Below are 19,024 nucleotides of genomic sequence, written 5' to 3'. Positions count from 1 at the left end.
CAGTGTGGATAGAGCAGCTTGTTATGGAGAAGGCAAGCTATTTACATGACTTCACCAATCAGTGTGGATAGAGCAGCTTGCTATGGAGTGGGCAAGCTATTTACATGACTTCACCAATCAGTGTGGATAGAGCAGCTTGTTATGGAGAAGGCAAGCTATTTACATGACTTCACCAATCAGTGTGGATAGAGCAGCTTGCTATGGAGAAGGCAAGCTATTTACATGACTTCACCAATCAGTGTGGATAGAGCAGCTTGCTATGGAGAAGGCAAGCTATTTACATGACTTTACCAATCAGTGTGGATAGAGCAGCTTGTTATGGAGAAGGCAAGCTATTTACATGACTTCACCAATCAGTGTGGATAGAGCAGCTTGTTATGGAGAAGGCAAGCTATTTACATGACTTCACCAATCAGTGTGGATAGAGCAGCTTGTTATGGAGAAGGCAAGCTATTTACATGACTTCACCAATCAGTGTGGATAGAGCAGCTTGTTATGGAGAAGGCAAGCTATTTACATGACTTCACCAATCAGTGTGGATAGAGCAGCTTGCTATGGAGTGGGCAAGCTATTTACATGACTTCACCAATCAGTGTGGATAGAGCAGCTTGTTATGGAGTGGGCAAGCTATTTACATGACTTCACCAATCAGTGTGGATAGAGCAGCTTGTTATGGAGAAGGCAAGCTATTTACATGACTTCACCAATCAGTGTGGATAGAGCAGCTTGTTATGGAGAAGGCAAGCTATTTACAATGACTTCACCAATCAGTGTGGATAGAGCAGCTTGTTATGGAGAAGGCAAGCTATTTACATGACTTCACCAATCAGTGTGGATAGAGCAGCTTGTTATGGAGAAGGCAAGCTATTTACATGACTTCACCAATCAGTGTGGATAGAGCAGCTTGTTATGGAGAAGGCAAGCTATTTACATGACTTCACCAATCAGTGTGGATAGAGCAGCTTGTTATGGAGAAGGCAAGCTATTTACATGACTTCACCAATCAGTGTGGATAGAGCAGCTTGCTATGGAGAAGGCAAGCTATTTACATGACTTCACCAATCAGTGTGGATAGAGCAGCTTGCTATGGAGAAGGCAAGCTATTTACATGACTTCACCAATCAGTGTGGATAGAGCAGCTTGTTATGGAGAAGGCAAGCTATTTACATGACTTCACCAATCAGTGTGGATAGAGCAGCTTGCTATGGAGAAGGCAAGCTATTTACATGACTTCACCAATCAGTGTGGATAGAGCAGCTTGTTATGGAGTGGGCAAGCTATTTACATGACTTCACCAATCAGTGTGGATAGAGCAGCTTGTTATGGAGAAGGCAAGCTATTTACATGACTTCACCAATCAGTGTGGATAGAGCAGCTTGTTATGGAGAAGGCAAGCTATTTACATGACTTCACCAATCAGTGTGGATAGAGCAGCTTGTTATGGAGAAGGCAAGCTATTTACATGACTTCACCAATCAGTGTGGATAGAGCAGCTTGTTATGGAGAAGGCAAGCTATTTACATGACTTCACCAATCAGTGTGGATAGAGCATCTTGTTATGGAGAAGGCAAGCTATTTACATGACTTCACCAATCAGTGTGGATAGAGCAGCTTGCTATGGAGAAGGCAAGCTATTTACATGACTTCACCAATCAGTGTGGATAGAGCAGCTTGCTATGGAGAAGGCAAGCTATTTACATGACTTCACCAATCAGTGTGGATAGAGCAGCTTGCTATGGAGTGGGCAAGCTATTTACATGACTTCACCAATCAGTGTGGATAGAGCAGCTTGCTATGGAGAAGGCAAGCTATTTACATGACTTCACCAATCAGTGTGGATAGAGCAGCTTGTTATGGAGAAGGCAAGCTATTTACATGACTTCACCAATCAGTGTGGATAGAGCAGCTTGTTATGGAGAAGGCAAGCTATTTACATGACTTCACCAATCAGTGTGGATAGAGCAGCTTGTTATGGAGAAGGCAAGCTATTTACATGACTTCACCAATCAGTGTGGATAGAGCAGCTTTTACATGACTTCATCAGTGTGGATGGAGAAGGCAAGCTATTTACATGACTTCACCAATCAGTGTGGATAGAGCAGCTTGTTATGGAGAAGGCAAGCTATTTACATGACTTCACCAATCAGTGTGGATAGAGCAGCTTGTTATGGAGAAGGCAAGCTATTTACATGACTTCACCAATCAGTGTGGATAGAGCAGCTTGCTATGGAGAAGGCAAGCTATTTACATGACTTCACCAATCAGTGTGGATAGAGCAGCTTGCTATGGAGTGGGCAAGCTATTTACATGCATTGGACAGACAAGTGTAGGGCGTGAGATGTGACTGAAATTTTGCGGGTGGGGGGAGAGCGAGAGAGGGTGGAGGAGGAGTCTTGGCTTGAAGCACTGGGCATCTTGCTGTTATGACATGCATCATCTGAATTAGGGCCACAGAATTATACCTACGGAGGAGCGGCTCCTATGAAGGAACTTTGAATGTCTTTGAACTTGAGAGTTGGCTTAACGATGGACCACAAGCTTGTGTGTGCAGAGCAGCACAATAATTAAAATGAATCCAATGTGAAATGTGTTAACAATAGTATCTGAAAAGATTAATCCATTCTTCTGTACTAAAAAGCCTCTCTCCCCAATTTCTGAATCACGCTTGTAACGTCAGAAGGCTACAGTAGACTATACTTTGAAGGGGGAGGGGCTACAGTAGACTATACTTTGAAGGGGAGGGGCTACAGTAGACTATACTTTGAAGGGGAGGGGCTACAGCAGACTATATTTTGGAGGGGTCGGGGCTACAGTAGACTATACTTCGGAGGGGGAGGGGCTACAGTAGACTATACTTCGGAGGGGAGGGGCTACAGTAGACTATACTTTGGAGGGGAGGGGCTACAGTAGACTATACTCCGGATGGGGAGGGGTTACAGTAGACTATACTTCGGAGGGGGGGGCACAGTAGACTATACTTCGGAGGGGGAAGGGGCTACATTAGACTATACTTCAGAGGGGCTACAGTAGATTATACTTCGGAGGGGGAGGGGCTACAGTAGATTATACTTCGGAGAGGGAGGGGCTACAGTAGATTATACTTCAGAGGGGGAGGGGCTACAGCAGACTATACTTTGGAGGGGGAGGGGCTACAGCAGACTATACTTCGGAGGGGAGGGGCTACAGCAGACTATACTTTGGAGGGGGAGGGGCTACGGTGGACTATACTTTGGAGGGGGAGGGGTTACAGTAGACTATACTTCGGGAGGGAGGGGCTACAGTAAACTATACTTGGGAGGGGGAGGTAGCCTACACACACACACTGATAAAGATTTTCAGTTGGCAGGCAGACACTGGAATACGTTTCTGAGTGACAGAGACTCTTTGCATAGGCGCTTTGTTGCGTTTTTTTGTGGGACTGTAAAAAAATGCCTGGAACCTAAAAGAATGTTATTAACCGGTTCCCATGCTTTTAAAATAACAGTTCTGTTCCAGAACAGTATAGATCACTTTCGTTCCCGATTCTCTCTCTGTTCCTCTAAAAAATGTTGTTCTTTTCTCGTTTTCTGTTCTGTTCCAACCCCTGGCTAAAACACACATGACAAAATAAGCAGTGAAAATAACCAGTTAGCTTATGCATTAGAAAGCATTGGAAATGGAAACCCCATGTATGATGGGCCAAAGGATACAGGGAGGTCATTCCCCAGTAGGCCACACACACCACCAGCAGAACAAAGGTAAACAGAGGGTAAAGCAGGGTGGACATCAGGTAACCCACCACCCTGCCAACAGAACACACACATTACACATCATTTCATACAGGATAAAACACTAATAAATACAATAAATCAAATCTGAGGCAATGTCCGACCTGCTGGACTCCTCCATGAGAGCAACAGCAACAGAGAGTCTCCTCCTGAGACAACTAAGCACCAGAATCAAAATGGACTCCCACACGCACAGGATGATCACTGAGGAAAGAAAGAAATAGTGTTTTTTATTGAGCTGACCAGGTTTCCCTTGTAAAAGAGGTCCTCTGACCTCAATGGGACATTCTGGATAAAAAAGGTTAAATTAAATAGAAACATATGCCAATCTTTGGACACAGGAGGCTGGTGGCACCTTAATTTCGGAGGATGGGCTTGTGGTAATGGATGGAGCGGAATGAGTGGAATGGTATCAAATACATCAAACACACGGTTTCGCTTCGTTCCAGATACTATTATGAGCTGTCCTCCCCTCAGCAGCCTCCACTGATATAGGCCCAATATAACCCATAGACAGTACATAATGATCAAACTCACAGAAAGCAAGCCAGGTCTCTTTGACTTGAAGGTAGACTGAGATATTTGTATTGAAGCTTAGATCACCAAACTTCAGTTTAGAAGTGCTGAAATGGTAGTATTCTGAGTAGCAATGCCATATTCCTGGGGAGGAGAAGAACACATTATGCAAATTCTGTCATAATTCTAGATTGAACAGAAAACCAGATAAGGCCAGTATGTGAGTATAAAATAGTGATTGCTGGATACAAAACATTGGAAAGTCAAAATAGTAAGCAAAGCATGTTGACCCTTGTCTTTCTTGTCTGCAAGCAGACAGACAGACAGACAGACAGACACACAGACACACAGACACCACCACCACTTGATCCCTACATATGATCCACATAATCTAGTCCAGGCCAGGCTGCAGGGCTGTATGAGCCAGACTTACCGTAGCCTCCCACCACCAGAAGTCCCACCATGAGAATCCAGACCAGGACAATGGCCAGGTACCTCAGCAGCAACAGGAACACCACACTGACTAGCAGAGCCAGCGTCAGACCACTGCAAACACAGCACGCAGCAAACTGTTGGAGAGCAGCTGAGGCATGGTATGGGCATGCTAAACACTCTGACTGACTGGCATTAGTGTTGGTTGGTTGACAAGCAACTGTCCAGAGAAACCACCAGACCACTGCAAACAACTAGACATCCAATGTCTATACTGACATACCACTTCTAATACATGGTCAACACATTGCTTCATACTAAGTGGTAGGTAGTGTGGATATTGGAACAGAGACAGCTCAGGCATGGTATAGACATACAGTGTAAAACACCAGTGGACTAGTTGGTGTTGGTAGACTGACAAGATTTACTGTTGGTTGGTTTACTAGCGTTAGTACCGGTTGGCTGTTGACGGTTGGCGCGGCTGGTAGCCTAGCGGTTAAGAGCCGACTAGGGGAAAATCTGCCGCTGTTCCCTTGAGCATGACACGTAACCCTAATTGCTCCTGTAAGTCACTCTGTTTTTTAAAATCAGATTTTACTGCTTGTGTGAGTTCCTTGATGTGGAATAGAGTTCCATGTAACCATGGCTCTATGTAGTACCATGGCTCTATGTATAGTATCATGGCTCTATGTAGTATCATGGCTCTATGTATAGTATCATGGCTCTATGTAGTATCATGGCTCTATATAGTATCATGGCTCTATGCAGTACCATGGCTCTATGTAGTACTATGGCTCTATGTAGTACCATGGCTCTATGTAGTACTATGGCTCTATGTAGTACCATGGCTCTATGCAGTACCATGGCTCTATGTAGTACTATGGCTCTATGTAGTACTATGGCTCTATGTAGTACCATGCCTCTATGTAGTACCATGGCTCTATGTAGTACTATGGCTCTATGTAGTACCATGGCTCTATGTAGTACCATGGCTCTATGTAGTATCATGGCTCTATGTAGTATCATGGCTCGATGTAGTACTATGGCTCTACGTAGTACCATGACTCTATGTAGTACTATGGCTCTATGTAGTACCATGGCTCTATGTAGTACAATGGCTCTATGTAGTACCATGGCTCTATGTAGTATCATGGCGCTATGTAGTACCATGGCTCTATGTAGTACCATGGCTCTATGTAGTATCATGGCTCTATGTAGTACCATGGCTCTATGCAGTACCATGGCTCTATGTAGTACTATGGCTCTATGTAGTACCATGGCTCTATGTAGTACTATGGCTCTATGTAGTACCATGGCTCTATGCAGTACCATAGCTCTATGTAGTACTATGGCTCTATGTAGTACCATGGCTCTATGTAGTACCATGGCTCTATGTAGTACCATGGCTCTATGTAGTACCATGGCTCTATGTAGTACTATGGCTCTATGTAGTACCATGGCTCTATGTAGTACCATGGCTCTATGTAGTATCATGGCTCTATGTAGTATCATGGCTCTATGTAGTACTATGGCTCTACGTAGTACCATGACTCTATGTAGTACTATGGCTCTATGTAGTACCATGGCTCTATGTAGTACAATGGCTCTATGTAGTACCATGGTTCTATGTAGTATCATGGCGCTATGTAGTACCATGGCTCTATGTAGTACCATGGCTCTATGTAGTATCATGGCTCTATGTAGTACCATGGCTCTATGTAGTATCATGGCTCTATGTAGTACCATGGCTCTATGTAGTACCATGGCTCTATGTAGGACTATGGCTCTATGTAGTATCATGGCGCTATGTAGTACCATGGCTCTATGTAGTACCATGGCTCTATGTAGTATCATGGCTCTATGTAGTACCATGGCTCTATGTAGTACTATGGCTCTATGTAGTAACCATGGCTCTATGTAGTACTATGGCTCTATGTAGTACCATGGCTCTATGTAGTATCATGGCTCTATGTAGTATCATGGCTCTATGTAGTACCATGGCTCTATGTATAGTATCATGGCTCTATGTAGTATCATGGCTCTATATAGTATCATGGCTCTACGTAGTACTATGGCTCTATGTAGTACCATGGCTCTATGTAGTACTATGGCTCTATGTAGTGCCATGGCTCTATGTAGTACCATGGCTCTATGTAGTGCCATGGCTCTATGTAGTACTATGGCTCTATGTAGTACCATGGCTCTATGTAGTATCATGGCTCTATGTAGTACTATGGCTCTATGTAGTATCATGGCTCTATGTAGTACTATGGCTCTATGTAGTACCATGGCTCTATGTAGTATCATGGCTCTATGTAGTACTATGGCTCTATGTAGTACCATGACTCTATGTAGTACCATGGCTCTATGTAGTACTATGTACCCACTGTGAGATAGTTGGAAGCCCAGACTTACAGTAAGATCCAGTACCAGGAGGAGGCAAAGTCCTCAAAGACCCTCACTCCTACGGCCTTTCTGTTGAAGCCTGATATCAGTGAGCTGGAATAATGGAAAGATATAGTAGGTTAGGAGACAGTGATGATCTGTTTAGCTACACATATTCTGTGTCCCAAATGGCACCTTATTCCCTATGGGTTCTGGTCAAAAATAGTGCACTACAAAAGGAAAAGAGTGCCATTTGGGACACAGGCGTATAGTATCTACAGGAGAATATTAATTCATTGGATGAATGATAACCCCATGGCGCTTCTGATGCTGTTGACTGTCTCGTTGACGGAGGCCATTCCGGGCAGAGTGAAGTTGGAAGGAGCACTTTTGAGAGCATGTAGACTGGGCAAACACCTCCCCAGAGCTGTAGTGATTCAAACGGCAACATACGGACGAGTAGAGTGAGGAAAAGGTTCAGAGTGGATTCACCTCAGTTTCCTGCTGTTTCACTTCATCCTCTGTACCATGATTATGTAGACATCCTTTTTATTTTATTTAACCTTTATTTAACTATTATTTAATGTACACATTAACAGTCCTGTCAGTAGATGTGAGGATGGATGCCATGTTAAACTACTTCACCTGATTTACTTGGAACAAGGAAGGACGGACAAAGTTCTGCATCAAGGATCTCTTGGACAGTCTGAAAGAGAGAGTACAGGACCAAACATGACTACAAGGATGGCCAATATACAGAAGAACTGTATAACAGACGCAATCATGTAGAAACTACATCTGTTTCTAATCAATGCCTCAAATTAAAATGTTTTCCAATCAACCAAACCCTTTAACTCAGAATGAAACAGACATAAACTACACTGTAATGTAGCTATGCTTGACAGATTGCTTGGGGCTAATGGTCCCACACACCCAGTTCCAGTCTCTATAAGCACATTGATAACAGTGTAAAATGCCCTGTACCCAGGTGGTGGTAGTCAGGTTGAGGCTGTGGTCACAGTACTGCTGATGGAAGAAGTCTTTGGGATTGGCGTCGGGGTCATAGGCAGCAGCAGACAGCATCCAGAAGTGAGACGGACACTTAGGGACACACACCTGCAGAGGAAGGGACAGAGAGATGGGAGGGACCAGACATTAGTGTACGGCAAACCTTGATTTCCCGCAGTCTCACATTTGACGTATCACAGGTAACGGAAGTGTGAGTGAAACCATCAGGAGAGAGAGTGAGTCAAATCTAAAATGAAACCCTATTCTCCAAATGATGTGGCCCCATACTGTTGACTATTACATGAAGTGGTATGTGTCCTAAGCTACATGTTGTACCCTATGCATTATGTCCTATTTGTTAAGTCATATGTCCTACGTGACTCTGGTCAAACGGACGGGGACAGGTAGGATGTGATCGTACAGATACAGTTTGAGTCTGACCTGTGTGGTGGGACACTGTGTGCCTCCGAGCGCTGCTGCCACCACCTTGGTGGTCGTGGCACACTTCAGTATGTCCACATAGATCATCCTGGGCTGGTCTCTGACAAGACAAAGTTAAAAACAAAGACTGAGTTGTCTCAACTGGATCTCTTTCAGACACTCAGTGAGTTAGCATACTGCACATCCAGGCCACTGTTACAGCATCCTGACAGGCACCCTTTATCCCTTTAGAGTGCACCACCTTGTAGGTCTGTTTAGGACTCATCCATGTTTTCTGATGCTTGGCCTGTAGCTAGGTACTAATACAGTAACATAGGACCTGTAACTAGGTAGACATACAGTAACATAGGACCTATAACTAGGTAGACATACAGTAACATAGGACCTATAACTAGGTAGACATAACATAGGACCTATAACTAGGTAGATATAACATAGGACCTATAACTAGGTAGACATACAGTAACATAGGACCTATAACTAGGTAGACATACAGTAACATAGGACCTATAACTAGGTAGACATAACATAGGACCTATAACTAGGTAGATATACAGTAACATAGGACCTATAACTAGGTAGATATAACATAGGACCTATAACTAGGTAGACATAACATAGGAACTATAACTAGGTAGATATACAGTAACATAGGACCTATAACTAGGTAGACATACAGTAACATAGGACCTATAACTAGGTAGACATAACATAGGACCTATAACTAGGTAGACATAACATAGGACCTATAACTAGGTAGACATAACATAGGACCTATAACTAGGTAGACATACAATAACATAGGACCTATAACTAGGTAGATATACAGTAACATAGGACCTATAACTAGGTAGACATAACATAGGACCTATAACGAGGTAGACATACAGTAACATAGGACCTATAGCTAGATAGACATACAGTAACATAGGACCTATAGCTAGATAGACATACAGTAACATAGGACCTATAACTAGATAGACATACAGTAACATAGGACCTATAGCTAGATAGATATACAGTAACATAGGACCTGTAACTAGGTAGACATACAGTAACATAGGACCTATAACTAGATAGACATACAGTAACATAGGACCTATAGCTAGATAGACATACAATAACATAGGACCTATAACTAGGTAGACATACAGTAACATAGGACCTATAACTAGATAGACATACAGTAACATAGGACCTATAGCTAGATAGATATACAGTAACATAGGACCTATAACTAGGTAGACATACAATAACATAGGACCTATAGCTAGATAGACATACAGTAACATAGGACCTATAGCTAGATAGATATACAGTAACATAGGACCTGTAACTAGGTAGACATACAATAACATAGGACCTATAGCTAGGTAGATATAACATAGGACCTATAACTAGGTAGACATACAGTAACATAGGACCTATAACTAGGTAGACATACAGTAACATAGGACCTATAACTAGGTAGACATACAATAACATAGGACCTATAGCTAGGTAGATATAACATAGGACCTATAACTAGGTAGACATACAGTAACATAGGACCTATAACTAGGTAGACATACAGTAACATAGGACCTATAGCTAGGTAGATATAACATAGGACCTATAACTAGGTAGACATACAGTAACATAGGACCTATAACTAGGTAGACATACAGTAACATAGGACCTATAACTAGGTAGACATAACATAGGACCTATAACTAGGTAGACATACAGTAACATAGGACCTATAACTAGGTAGACATACAGTAACATAGGACCTATAACTAGGTAGACATAACATAGGACCTATAACTAGGTAGACATACAGTAACATAGGACCTATAACTAGGTAGACATACAGTAACATAGGACCTATAACGAGGTAGACATACAGTAACATAGGACCTATAACTAGGTAGACATACAATAACATAGGACCTATAGCTAGATAGACATACAGTAACATAGGACCTATAACTAGGTAGACATACAGTAACATAGGACCTATAACTAGGTAGACATACAATAACATAGGACCTATAGCTAGATAGACATACAGTAACATAGGACCTATAACTAGGTAGACATACAATAACATAGGACCTATAACGAGGTAGACATACAGTAACATAGGACCTATAACTAGGTAGACATACAATAACATAGGACCTATAACGAGGTAGACATACAGTAACATAGGACCTATAGCTAGGTAGACATACAATAACATAGGACCTATAGCTAGATAGACATACAGTAACATAGGACCTATAACGAGGTAGACATACAGTAACATAGGACCTATAGCTAGGTAGACATAACATAGGACCTATAACGAGGTAGACATACAGTAACATAGGACCTATAGCTAGATAGACATACAGTAACATAGGACCTATAGCTAGATAGACATAACATAGGACCTATAACTAGATAGATATACAGTAACATAGGACCTATAACTAGGTAGACATACAGTAACATAGGACCTATAGCTAGATAGATATACAGTAACATAGGACCTATAGCTAGATAGATATACAGTAACATAGGACCTATAACTAGATAGATATACAGTAACATAGGACCTATAACTAGATAGACATACAGTAACATAGGACCTATAGCTAGATAGATATACAGTAACATAGGACCTGTAACTAGGTAGACATACAATAACATAGGACCTATAACTAGATAGATATACAGTAACATAGGACCTATAACTAGGTAGACATACAGTAACATAGGACCTATAGCTAGATAGATATACAGTAACATAGGACCTGTAACTAGGTAGACATACAATAACATAGGACCTATAACTAGGTAGACATACAATAACATAGGACCTATAACTAGGTAGACATACAATAACATAGGACCTATAGCTAGGTAGATATAACATAGGACCTATAACTAGGTAGACATACAGTAACATAGGACCTATAACTAGGTAGACATACAGTAACATAGGACCTATAACTAGGTAGACATAACATAGGACCTATAACTAGGTAGATATACAGTAACATAGGACCTATAACTAGGTAGATATAACATAGGACCTATAACTAGGTAGACATAACATAGGAACTATAACTAGGTAGATATACAGTAACATAGGACCTATAACTAGGTAGATATACAGTAACATAGGACCTATAGCTAGGTAGATATACAGTAACATAGGACCTATAACTAGGTAGACATACAATAACATAGGACCTATAGCTAGGTAGATATACAGTAACATAGGACCTATAACTAGGTAGACATACAATAACATAGGACCTATAGCTAGGTAGATATACAGTAACATAGGACCTATAACTAGGTAGATATACAGTAACATAGGACCTATAACTAGATAGACATAACATACGGCTACTCACCTATTCATCCCCACTCCACAGAACATTCCGGTGGAGTTCCTGGGGAAGAGAACATGGCGAGGGTCTCCAAACAACCAGGCTGATGGAGGGAGGAAGAACCAGAGGAAATCATATCACACAGTTACATGACAGGGGTTTCATTTTGAGTTCCTGTGAACTTTCAGAGTTTTTCGGTCGATGTAGCTAGGCCTACTGTGCTGTACACTAAAAAGATGGCCGAACAGTATACAGGGGAATCGTCTCTCTCATTGTCATGTTGACATTGACAATCAGATACTGACTTTTTAGATGAGCAAGGGATAAAACAGATATCATATGATGACAGTCATGCCATCTTCAAACGATGATGAAGACTTCCCTACCCAGAACTCCCATGACCATGTAACCAGCTATGACAGCCAAGAACAGTATGCAGCAGATCAGATCTGTGCAGCTCCTGAAATGACACAAAGAAATTAAATCAGCTGATTCATATGCTTGAACAAGGTGGACTTAATCCACATGACAGCTAGCTAGCATGTCCTCATTCAAAAGAGTTGTACACAAATCTAAGATGTAATGTGAGCATGATTTTGTATGTGTGCTTCTGCATATGCTGTGATTTTAGCAGTGCATTTTTAAAATCAATGCTAGAAAAAAATACAAATGGTATGTATATGTCCCAAATTTCAACCTATAAAGGTATAAAGGATAAAGGTACTGCCCTAGTGTAGGGAATAGGTTGCTATTTGGGACGCAAACCATAAATAGGCCAAATGGAAATCGAGATTGAATGAAGGCAAACAACCAATGATGAGTCTGCACAAACCTCTTTCGTACTGGTCCACTGAAGAATGGATCATAGGGAGCGGCATAGCCTAAAATGAAAGAGAACAGATTCAGCACACAGGGTTCTTTCAGACGGAAAATTGGTCAAAGGACTTTTACTTTTGCAGCAGTTTTCACTGTTGATGTAGGTCTACTGTAACTGCAAAAACGAGAGGGCCAACAACATTGGCTTTGGTTTGACAAAAGAATTTCAAATATTGACAGGGGTGTAAAGTACTTAAGTAAAAATACTAGAAAGTACTTCTTACGTCGTTTTTTGGGGTATCTGCACTTTATGTTACTATTTATATTTTTGAAAACTTATACTTTTACTTCCCTACATTCCTAAAGAAAATAATGTACTTTTAACAACATACATTTCCCCTGACACCCAAAAGTACTCATTACATTTTGAATGATTAGTAGCACAGAAAATGGACCAATTCAAGCACTTATCAAGAGAACATCCCTGGTCATCCCTACCGCCTCGGATCTGGGGGACTCACTAAACAGAGAACATCCCTGGTCATCCCTACTGCCTCGGATCTGGCAGACTCACTAAACAGAGAACATCCCTGGTCATCCCTACTGCCTCGGATCTGGGGGACTCACTAAACAGAGAACATCCCTGGTCATCCCTACTGCCTCGGATCTGGGGGACTCACTAAACAGAGAACATCCCTGGTCATCCCTACTGCCTCGGATCTGGGGGACTCACTAAACAGAGAACATCCCTGGTCATCCCTACTGCCTCTGATCTGGCAGACTCACTAAACAGAGAACATCCCTGGTCATCCCTACTGCCTCTGATCTGGGGGACTCACTAAACAGAGAACATCCCTGGTCATCCCTACTGCCTCTGATCTGGAGGACTCACTAAACAGAGAACATCCCTGGTCATCCCTACTGCCTCTGATCTGGGGGACTCACTAAACAGAGAACATCCCTGGTCATCCCTACTGCCTCTGATCTGGAGGACTCACTAAACAGAGAACATCCCTGGTCATCCCTACTGCCTCTGATCTGGAGGACTCACTAAACAGAGAACATCCCTGGTCATCCCTACTGCCTCTGATCTGGAGGACTCACTAAACAGAGAACATCCCTGGTCGTCCCTACTGCCTCTGATCTGGAGGACTCACTAAACAGAGAACATCCCTGGTCATCCCTACTGCCTCTGATCTGGAGGACTCACTAAACAGAGAACATCCCTGGTCATCCCTACTGCCTCTGATCTGGGGGACTCACTAAACAGAGAACATCCCTGGTCATCCCTACTGCCTCTGATCTGGAGGACTCACTAAACAGAGAACATCCCTGGTCATCCCTACTGCCTCTGATCTGGGGGACTCACTAAACAGAGAACATCCCTGGTCATCCCTACTGCCTCTGATCTGGGGGACTCACTAAACAGAGAACATCCCTGGTCATCCCTACTGCCTCTGATCTGACGGACTCACTAAACACACGTTTGTTTGTAAATGATGTCTGAGTGTTGGAGTGTGCCCCTGGCTAAATTTAAAAAACAAGAAAAGGATGCCATCTGGTTCGCTTAATACAAGGAATTTTAAATATACTTAAGTATATTTTAGCAATTACATTTACTTTTGATACTTAAGTAAATTTAAATAGTAATTTCCTGGGTGACTTTCACTTTTGATATATTATGGTATTTTACTCAAGTATGACAGTTGGGTACTTTTTCCAACACTGAATATTGATTAGTGACTGCCTATACTGAAATTGTTGAGATGGTTAGAATAACTCACCCTTCTCTTCCGCCCTTTTACTGGTTCCTTTCATTTTCATGACCTTGCGCCGAAGAAACGGAGCGTTTGACTCGAAATGGCCGCGCACGGGTTTACGTTCAAGGCCCAGTTTAGCTTTGTTCAATCCGAACATCTGGACGTCTTTTCCGCGTTGATAAACGGTGACGTCATATAGGTACCTGTACAACCGTAGCCAACAGCGCGACCCTGTCATTATGACATACATTTTGGAATGTTGCTGTATGATCTCTAGGGAAACAGTTGAACTCGTGGCCCCATTCAAAACATGTAGCCTCTTCCTGCTATGCTGATTTAATTCAATAAATCAATCAATGAGCAGGCTGAATTTTTTAAATAAATCTAATAGATGTAATATGGGAGAATAGTAGAATATTCTTTACAGTCATGGAATTTATATAACATCCGTTTGGTGGGAAATGCCATAATTTTCTGCATGGTTTATCTCAATTCATAAATTTTTTGCCTCATACAGTCTTGTGTTTGTAGGCTAGGTTATAAAACATAAGATTTCAAATAGAACTGAATGGAAAGGGGAAGAGCAAAAAAATCAGGCCTACTTCGTTAAAAAATACCAGGGCATGATGGCTGGTATTTCTAGAAGTTGGTGAAAAAAGAGAAGATGAGTGAGAACTTGTAATTTCCTGAATGACAACACAAACTGTCAAAGGAAAATCACAAGACGGAGAGATGTGTCTGTACTTAAAACTGTGTCTCTCTATGCTTTTACAGACTATACTTGGACTCCAGTCATCTGGTAAATAAGATTCCTTTAACATTAGATTTTTTTAAACATATTTTAAATAAAATATTTATTGATTCCCTATTAATTTTGTTATGAGAAATGTTGTAACACTTGTTTTTACACTATTCAAAAGACCGTAGGCCCACAAGAATCTTTGCTTCAATTGGAGACAGTGTGCGTTTACCATGTGGTACATCCTACATCAATTCCTGCTCCTCTGTTACCTGGAGTATAGTGAAAGATGGGTTTGATAACCAATTAGAACTATCAGGCAAGGTGAAAGCGGATGGTCCAAACTCAGGAAGTCGACTGAAAGTGGGACAGGACTGCTCTCTACATATTCAACCTCTTGAAATAGATGATGGAAGAGTTTACACCTGTGGAGATGGGGCTACCAGTTCAAGTGTTTCTCTTCAGCTTCTCAACAGTATGTTACCATTTATGATCAACCTAAATTGTCCGTCTTTATACACACTATTTCTGAGTGAGTGTTGTCACCATTATTTACATTTTTTTACCAGTTACTCTGGCAACAGACACCAATACAGCACCAGAGATGGATATCAAGCTCCAATGTTACCTGAATATATTCTCAGGCCTTGTCCCACAATGCAACCATAGTGGAATAAAGCTGAATTGGCTGAATGAGGCCAATACAGTGCTACAGGGAGAGAGATTTCAAACCGAACGTTCATCTGCTTGCTTCTCTACGCTGACCATCCGAGGTGTCAGGAAGACAGACCATCACAGGAAGTGGCGGTGTCAACTGATTGAAGGAGAGGTTGTGAAGACGTCCCTCAGCTATACCACAGAAATTACAGGTACGTTTGGAACTATGTATTATTGCATCATATTTGCATTAACACAGTAGTATATTGCAACCAAATTCCCCTCCCTCCTCTCTCTCTCTCTCTCTCCCTCCCTCTCTCTTTCAGGAGGTATAGAGGAAGTGTTTGTCGCAGTGGGTGAGTCAGTATCACTTCCCTGTGCCACCCACTCCTCCCTCGAGGTGGGCAGCAGATTCCAGTGGACTCTGGGTCAAAGGTCACTGTCCAGTCTGTCTCGGTCAGGCGATGTCTCAGCTGGAACTCAGGGTCACCTTCCTGCATCTCACATCAGCCAAGACGGGTCTTTGGTCATCAGCAATGTGAAAACACTGCATTCTGGGCTCTACAACTGCTCGCAACAGAACAGAATCCTACTACACACTCTGGATGGTGAGTGTCAATGGGTTGTACCATTGAGATATAAATAAGTGCCTTACACTATGTATAACTTAGTAAATTAGGGTAACGGCACAAAGTACATCACTGCTTTGTCCTGATATCAAGTAGATCTTCTTGTTGTTCTACTCAGTATCTGCAGACCATGCTACCACAGATGGAAATAATCTCACCCTGACCTGCTCACTCACCTGTGTGGAAGATTGTGGAGACTTCAATTTATCCTGGATTCACAGTGGCCAGGATGGGTTGCAGAGTGGCCTTATAGGACATAACAACACCCTCATCTCCAAACTCTTCCTCCCTGACCGCCAGGGCACAGAGAAGATAGCCTGCGCCGTGCTCAGAGAGGGGGTTGAAATGGCTGTAAAGGAGTGGACCATCCAGAGAGGTAAGACTTTTGAAAGTAGTTTGGAACAATGCATGATCTGTGTTGAGGCTGTATTCTTTCATTACTGTGATGTTGTGATAAGATATTGAGCTGTAATACAGTATCTGTGACTTTACACATCTTTTGCAAAATAGGTCATGTTCTACCTGCAGTGGTATGGTCAGTCCTTCTGCTCCTGCTGCTCTGTGCTGTTGGAGGGGGCGTGTATTGGAAGAGGCAGGGCAAGGGAAGTGCCGCTCGTACGTATTTGTTCACTGGTTAGATTGTGTGTGTTACAAAAGTGCCATTTGGATGTTGCATCCTTGATTAAACCTACAGTAATGAACAGCAGTGAAAAGGAATGCCATATCATCGGAATTAACTTCATGTGAAATAAAGCTGACATTTGTCCCTCTTTGCCTATAGAAGGAGAAGAACAGCAGACACCTGTTGGAATGGTAAGGATTCAATAAAACACAACTATGTAATTCACTAACAAGTGAAGCCCAATTGAGTATGCCTACAACGTGACATCAACTTTGACTAAATGTCTTCTAATCCTTTCACCATGTTGGTGAACTAAATTCAACTGGTTTTACACATTCCATCTTTTTTTCGCAGACTCATCTCTATGACGAGATTCAAGATCAACCAATTCAACCTTCCGGAGTAACCAACAACAGTTTCTATGATCTTCTGCAGGCTGGGAACTGAGTGTAATGTCATGTCCTCTATCTTTAGGCTATTAGTTGAGTTTTAAATCTAATTGGACTACTTTGTACTTTGCATTGTTTTGTGGTTTGGAACATTATAAGTGTCACCATGACATCAAGTCTATGCAGGTTGTATTTTATGGTGGAAATAAATTCATAAAGAAAATGACCTCTATAGAATATCACCAGTTACCACAGTTAAAAACCCCGGCATAAGTTGGTTACAGGAACACATTCAGTATGACTCCTCAGTGTGGGGGGTTGATGGCTAAGTCATCCCACCTCCTGTCTTAAACATCACTCTGCTGACTTTCACATCCCACATGAAACCTGGTAGCTTCTCTTCAGCAGTGTAAAACTGTAGATGTATGGGACTGAGACAAGACACATAATACATGAGAGTGAACAGATAAGTGTGTTTATTTAATGCAGGATGGCAGTGTGTGAGCATTAGCAATACAAGTAAAAACCCCAGAACAGCATGTCTCTGTCTGGAACAGCTCCCAACTACACATCATTTGGTGTAGAAAAGCATCAGCAAAAGTTGTTCCACCATGGGGTCACAAATAAAGGAATATGTCCAATCAAATCAAGCTAAATACAATTGGTCACCTCATCCATTTGATTATTTCATAACTAAGATTGTTATTGTGTAATACTATGTAGGCTATACCAGGGGTTGAAAGATAAGATTGTTATTGTGTAATAATATGTAAATACTATGTAGACTATACCAGGGGTTGAAAGATAAGATTGTTATTGTGTAATAATATGTAAATACTATGTAGACTATACCAGGGGTTGAAAGATAAGATTGTTATTGTGTAATACTATGTAGGCTATACCAGGGGTTGAAAGATAGGATTGTTATTGTGTAATACTATGTAGGCTATACCAGGGGTTGAAAGATAAGATTGTTATTGTGTAATACTATGTAGGCTATACCAGGGGTTGAAAGATAAGATTGTTATTGTGTAATACTATGTAAGATTGTTATTGTGTAATACTATGGCTATACCAGGGGTTGAAAGATAAGATTGTTATTGTGTAATACTATGTAGGCTATACCAGGGGTTGAAAGATAAGATTGTTATTGTGTAATACTATGTAGGCTATACCAGGGGTTGAAAGATAAGATTGTTATTGTGTAATACTATGTAGGCTATACCAGGGGTTGAAAGATAAGATTGTTATTGTGTAATACTATGTAGGCTATACCAGGGGTTGAAAGATAAGATTGTTATTGTGTAATACTATGTAAAGATAAGATTGGCTATACCAGGGGTTGAAAGATAAGATTGTTATTGTGTAATACTATGTAGGCTATACCAGGGGTTGAAAGATAAGATTGTTATTGTGTAATACTATGTAGGCTATACCAGGGGTTGAAAGATAAGATTGTTATTGTGTAATACTATGTAGGCTATACCAGGGGTTGAAA

General features: G+C 41.6%; 2 protein-coding genes across 3 annotated transcripts in view; one reads left to right on the top strand and one right to left on the bottom strand.

Moving 5' to 3' along the window:
* The window catches only part of LOC112243770 (choline transporter-like protein 4), a 22,540-nt gene extending 7,728 nt beyond the window's left edge, over window positions 1-14,812 (bottom strand). Inside the window, exons 1-13 of the mRNA XM_042318803.1 lie at window positions 14,515-14,812; window positions 12,747-12,795; window positions 12,301-12,374; window positions 11,939-12,017; window positions 8,550-8,649; window positions 8,085-8,216; window positions 7,746-7,806; window positions 7,413-7,527; window positions 7,131-7,214; window positions 4,717-4,829; window positions 4,305-4,427; window positions 3,872-3,971; window positions 3,690-3,782 (exon numbers count right to left, since the gene is read on the bottom strand). Coding sequence (XP_042174737.1) covers window positions 3,690-3,782; window positions 3,872-3,971; window positions 4,305-4,427; window positions 4,717-4,829; window positions 7,131-7,214; window positions 7,413-7,527; window positions 7,746-7,806; window positions 8,085-8,216; window positions 8,550-8,649; window positions 11,939-12,017; window positions 12,301-12,374; window positions 12,747-12,795; window positions 14,515-14,740 — 1,349 coding nt within the window. The 5' untranslated portion in view covers window positions 14,741-14,812. The remainder of the gene's footprint in view (window positions 1-3,689; window positions 3,783-3,871; window positions 3,972-4,304; window positions 4,428-4,716; window positions 4,830-7,130; window positions 7,215-7,412; window positions 7,528-7,745; window positions 7,807-8,084; window positions 8,217-8,549; window positions 8,650-11,938; window positions 12,018-12,300; window positions 12,375-12,746; window positions 12,796-14,514) is intronic.
* A 360-nt stretch (window positions 14,813-15,172) lies between these two features.
* LOC112225328 lies at window positions 15,173-18,500 on the top strand. Of its 2 annotated transcripts, none has more exons than XM_024389191.2 (8): window positions 15,173-15,289; window positions 15,411-15,704; window positions 15,874-16,098; window positions 16,213-16,494; window positions 16,634-16,891; window positions 17,026-17,130; window positions 17,297-17,328; window positions 17,492-18,500. In XM_024389191.2, the coding sequence occupies exons 1-8, from the start codon at window positions 15,181-15,183 to the stop codon at window positions 17,582-17,584; spliced, it is 1,398 nt and encodes a 465-aa protein (XP_024244959.2). In that variant the 5' UTR covers window positions 15,173-15,180; the 3' UTR covers window positions 17,585-18,500. The 2 variants fall into 2 exon arrangements, with proteins under 2 accessions (XP_024244959.2, XP_042174739.1); XM_042318805.1 differs by having other exon boundaries at window positions 15,799-16,098.
* The last annotated feature ends 524 nt before the right edge of the window (window positions 18,501-19,024 follow it).

The sequence above is a fragment of the Oncorhynchus tshawytscha genome, unplaced genomic scaffold (assembly GCF_018296145.1).
Source record: "Oncorhynchus tshawytscha isolate Ot180627B unplaced genomic scaffold, Otsh_v2.0 Un_scaffold_13173_pilon_pilon, whole genome shotgun sequence".
Classification (NCBI taxonomy): Eukaryota; Metazoa; Chordata; class Actinopteri; order Salmoniformes; family Salmonidae; genus Oncorhynchus; species Oncorhynchus tshawytscha.
Note: the sequence above shows the minus strand (reverse complement) of the source record. Positions and strands in the feature narration are given on the sequence as shown.

Excerpts from the sequence above, each read along its gene's own strand:
- LOC112225328 (XM_042318805.1), top strand. The coding sequence starts at position 15,181 with ATGACAACACAAACTGTCAAAGGAAAATCACAAGACGGAGAGATGTGT. Across the intron at positions 15,290-15,410 it reads ACTTGGACTCCAGTCATCTG|ACCGTAGGCCCACAAGAATC; the intron begins GTAAATAAGATT and ends ACTATTCAAAAG. Across the intron at positions 16,495-16,633 it reads CCTACTACACACTCTGGATG|TATCTGCAGACCATGCTACC; the intron begins GTGAGTGTCAAT and ends TGTTCTACTCAG.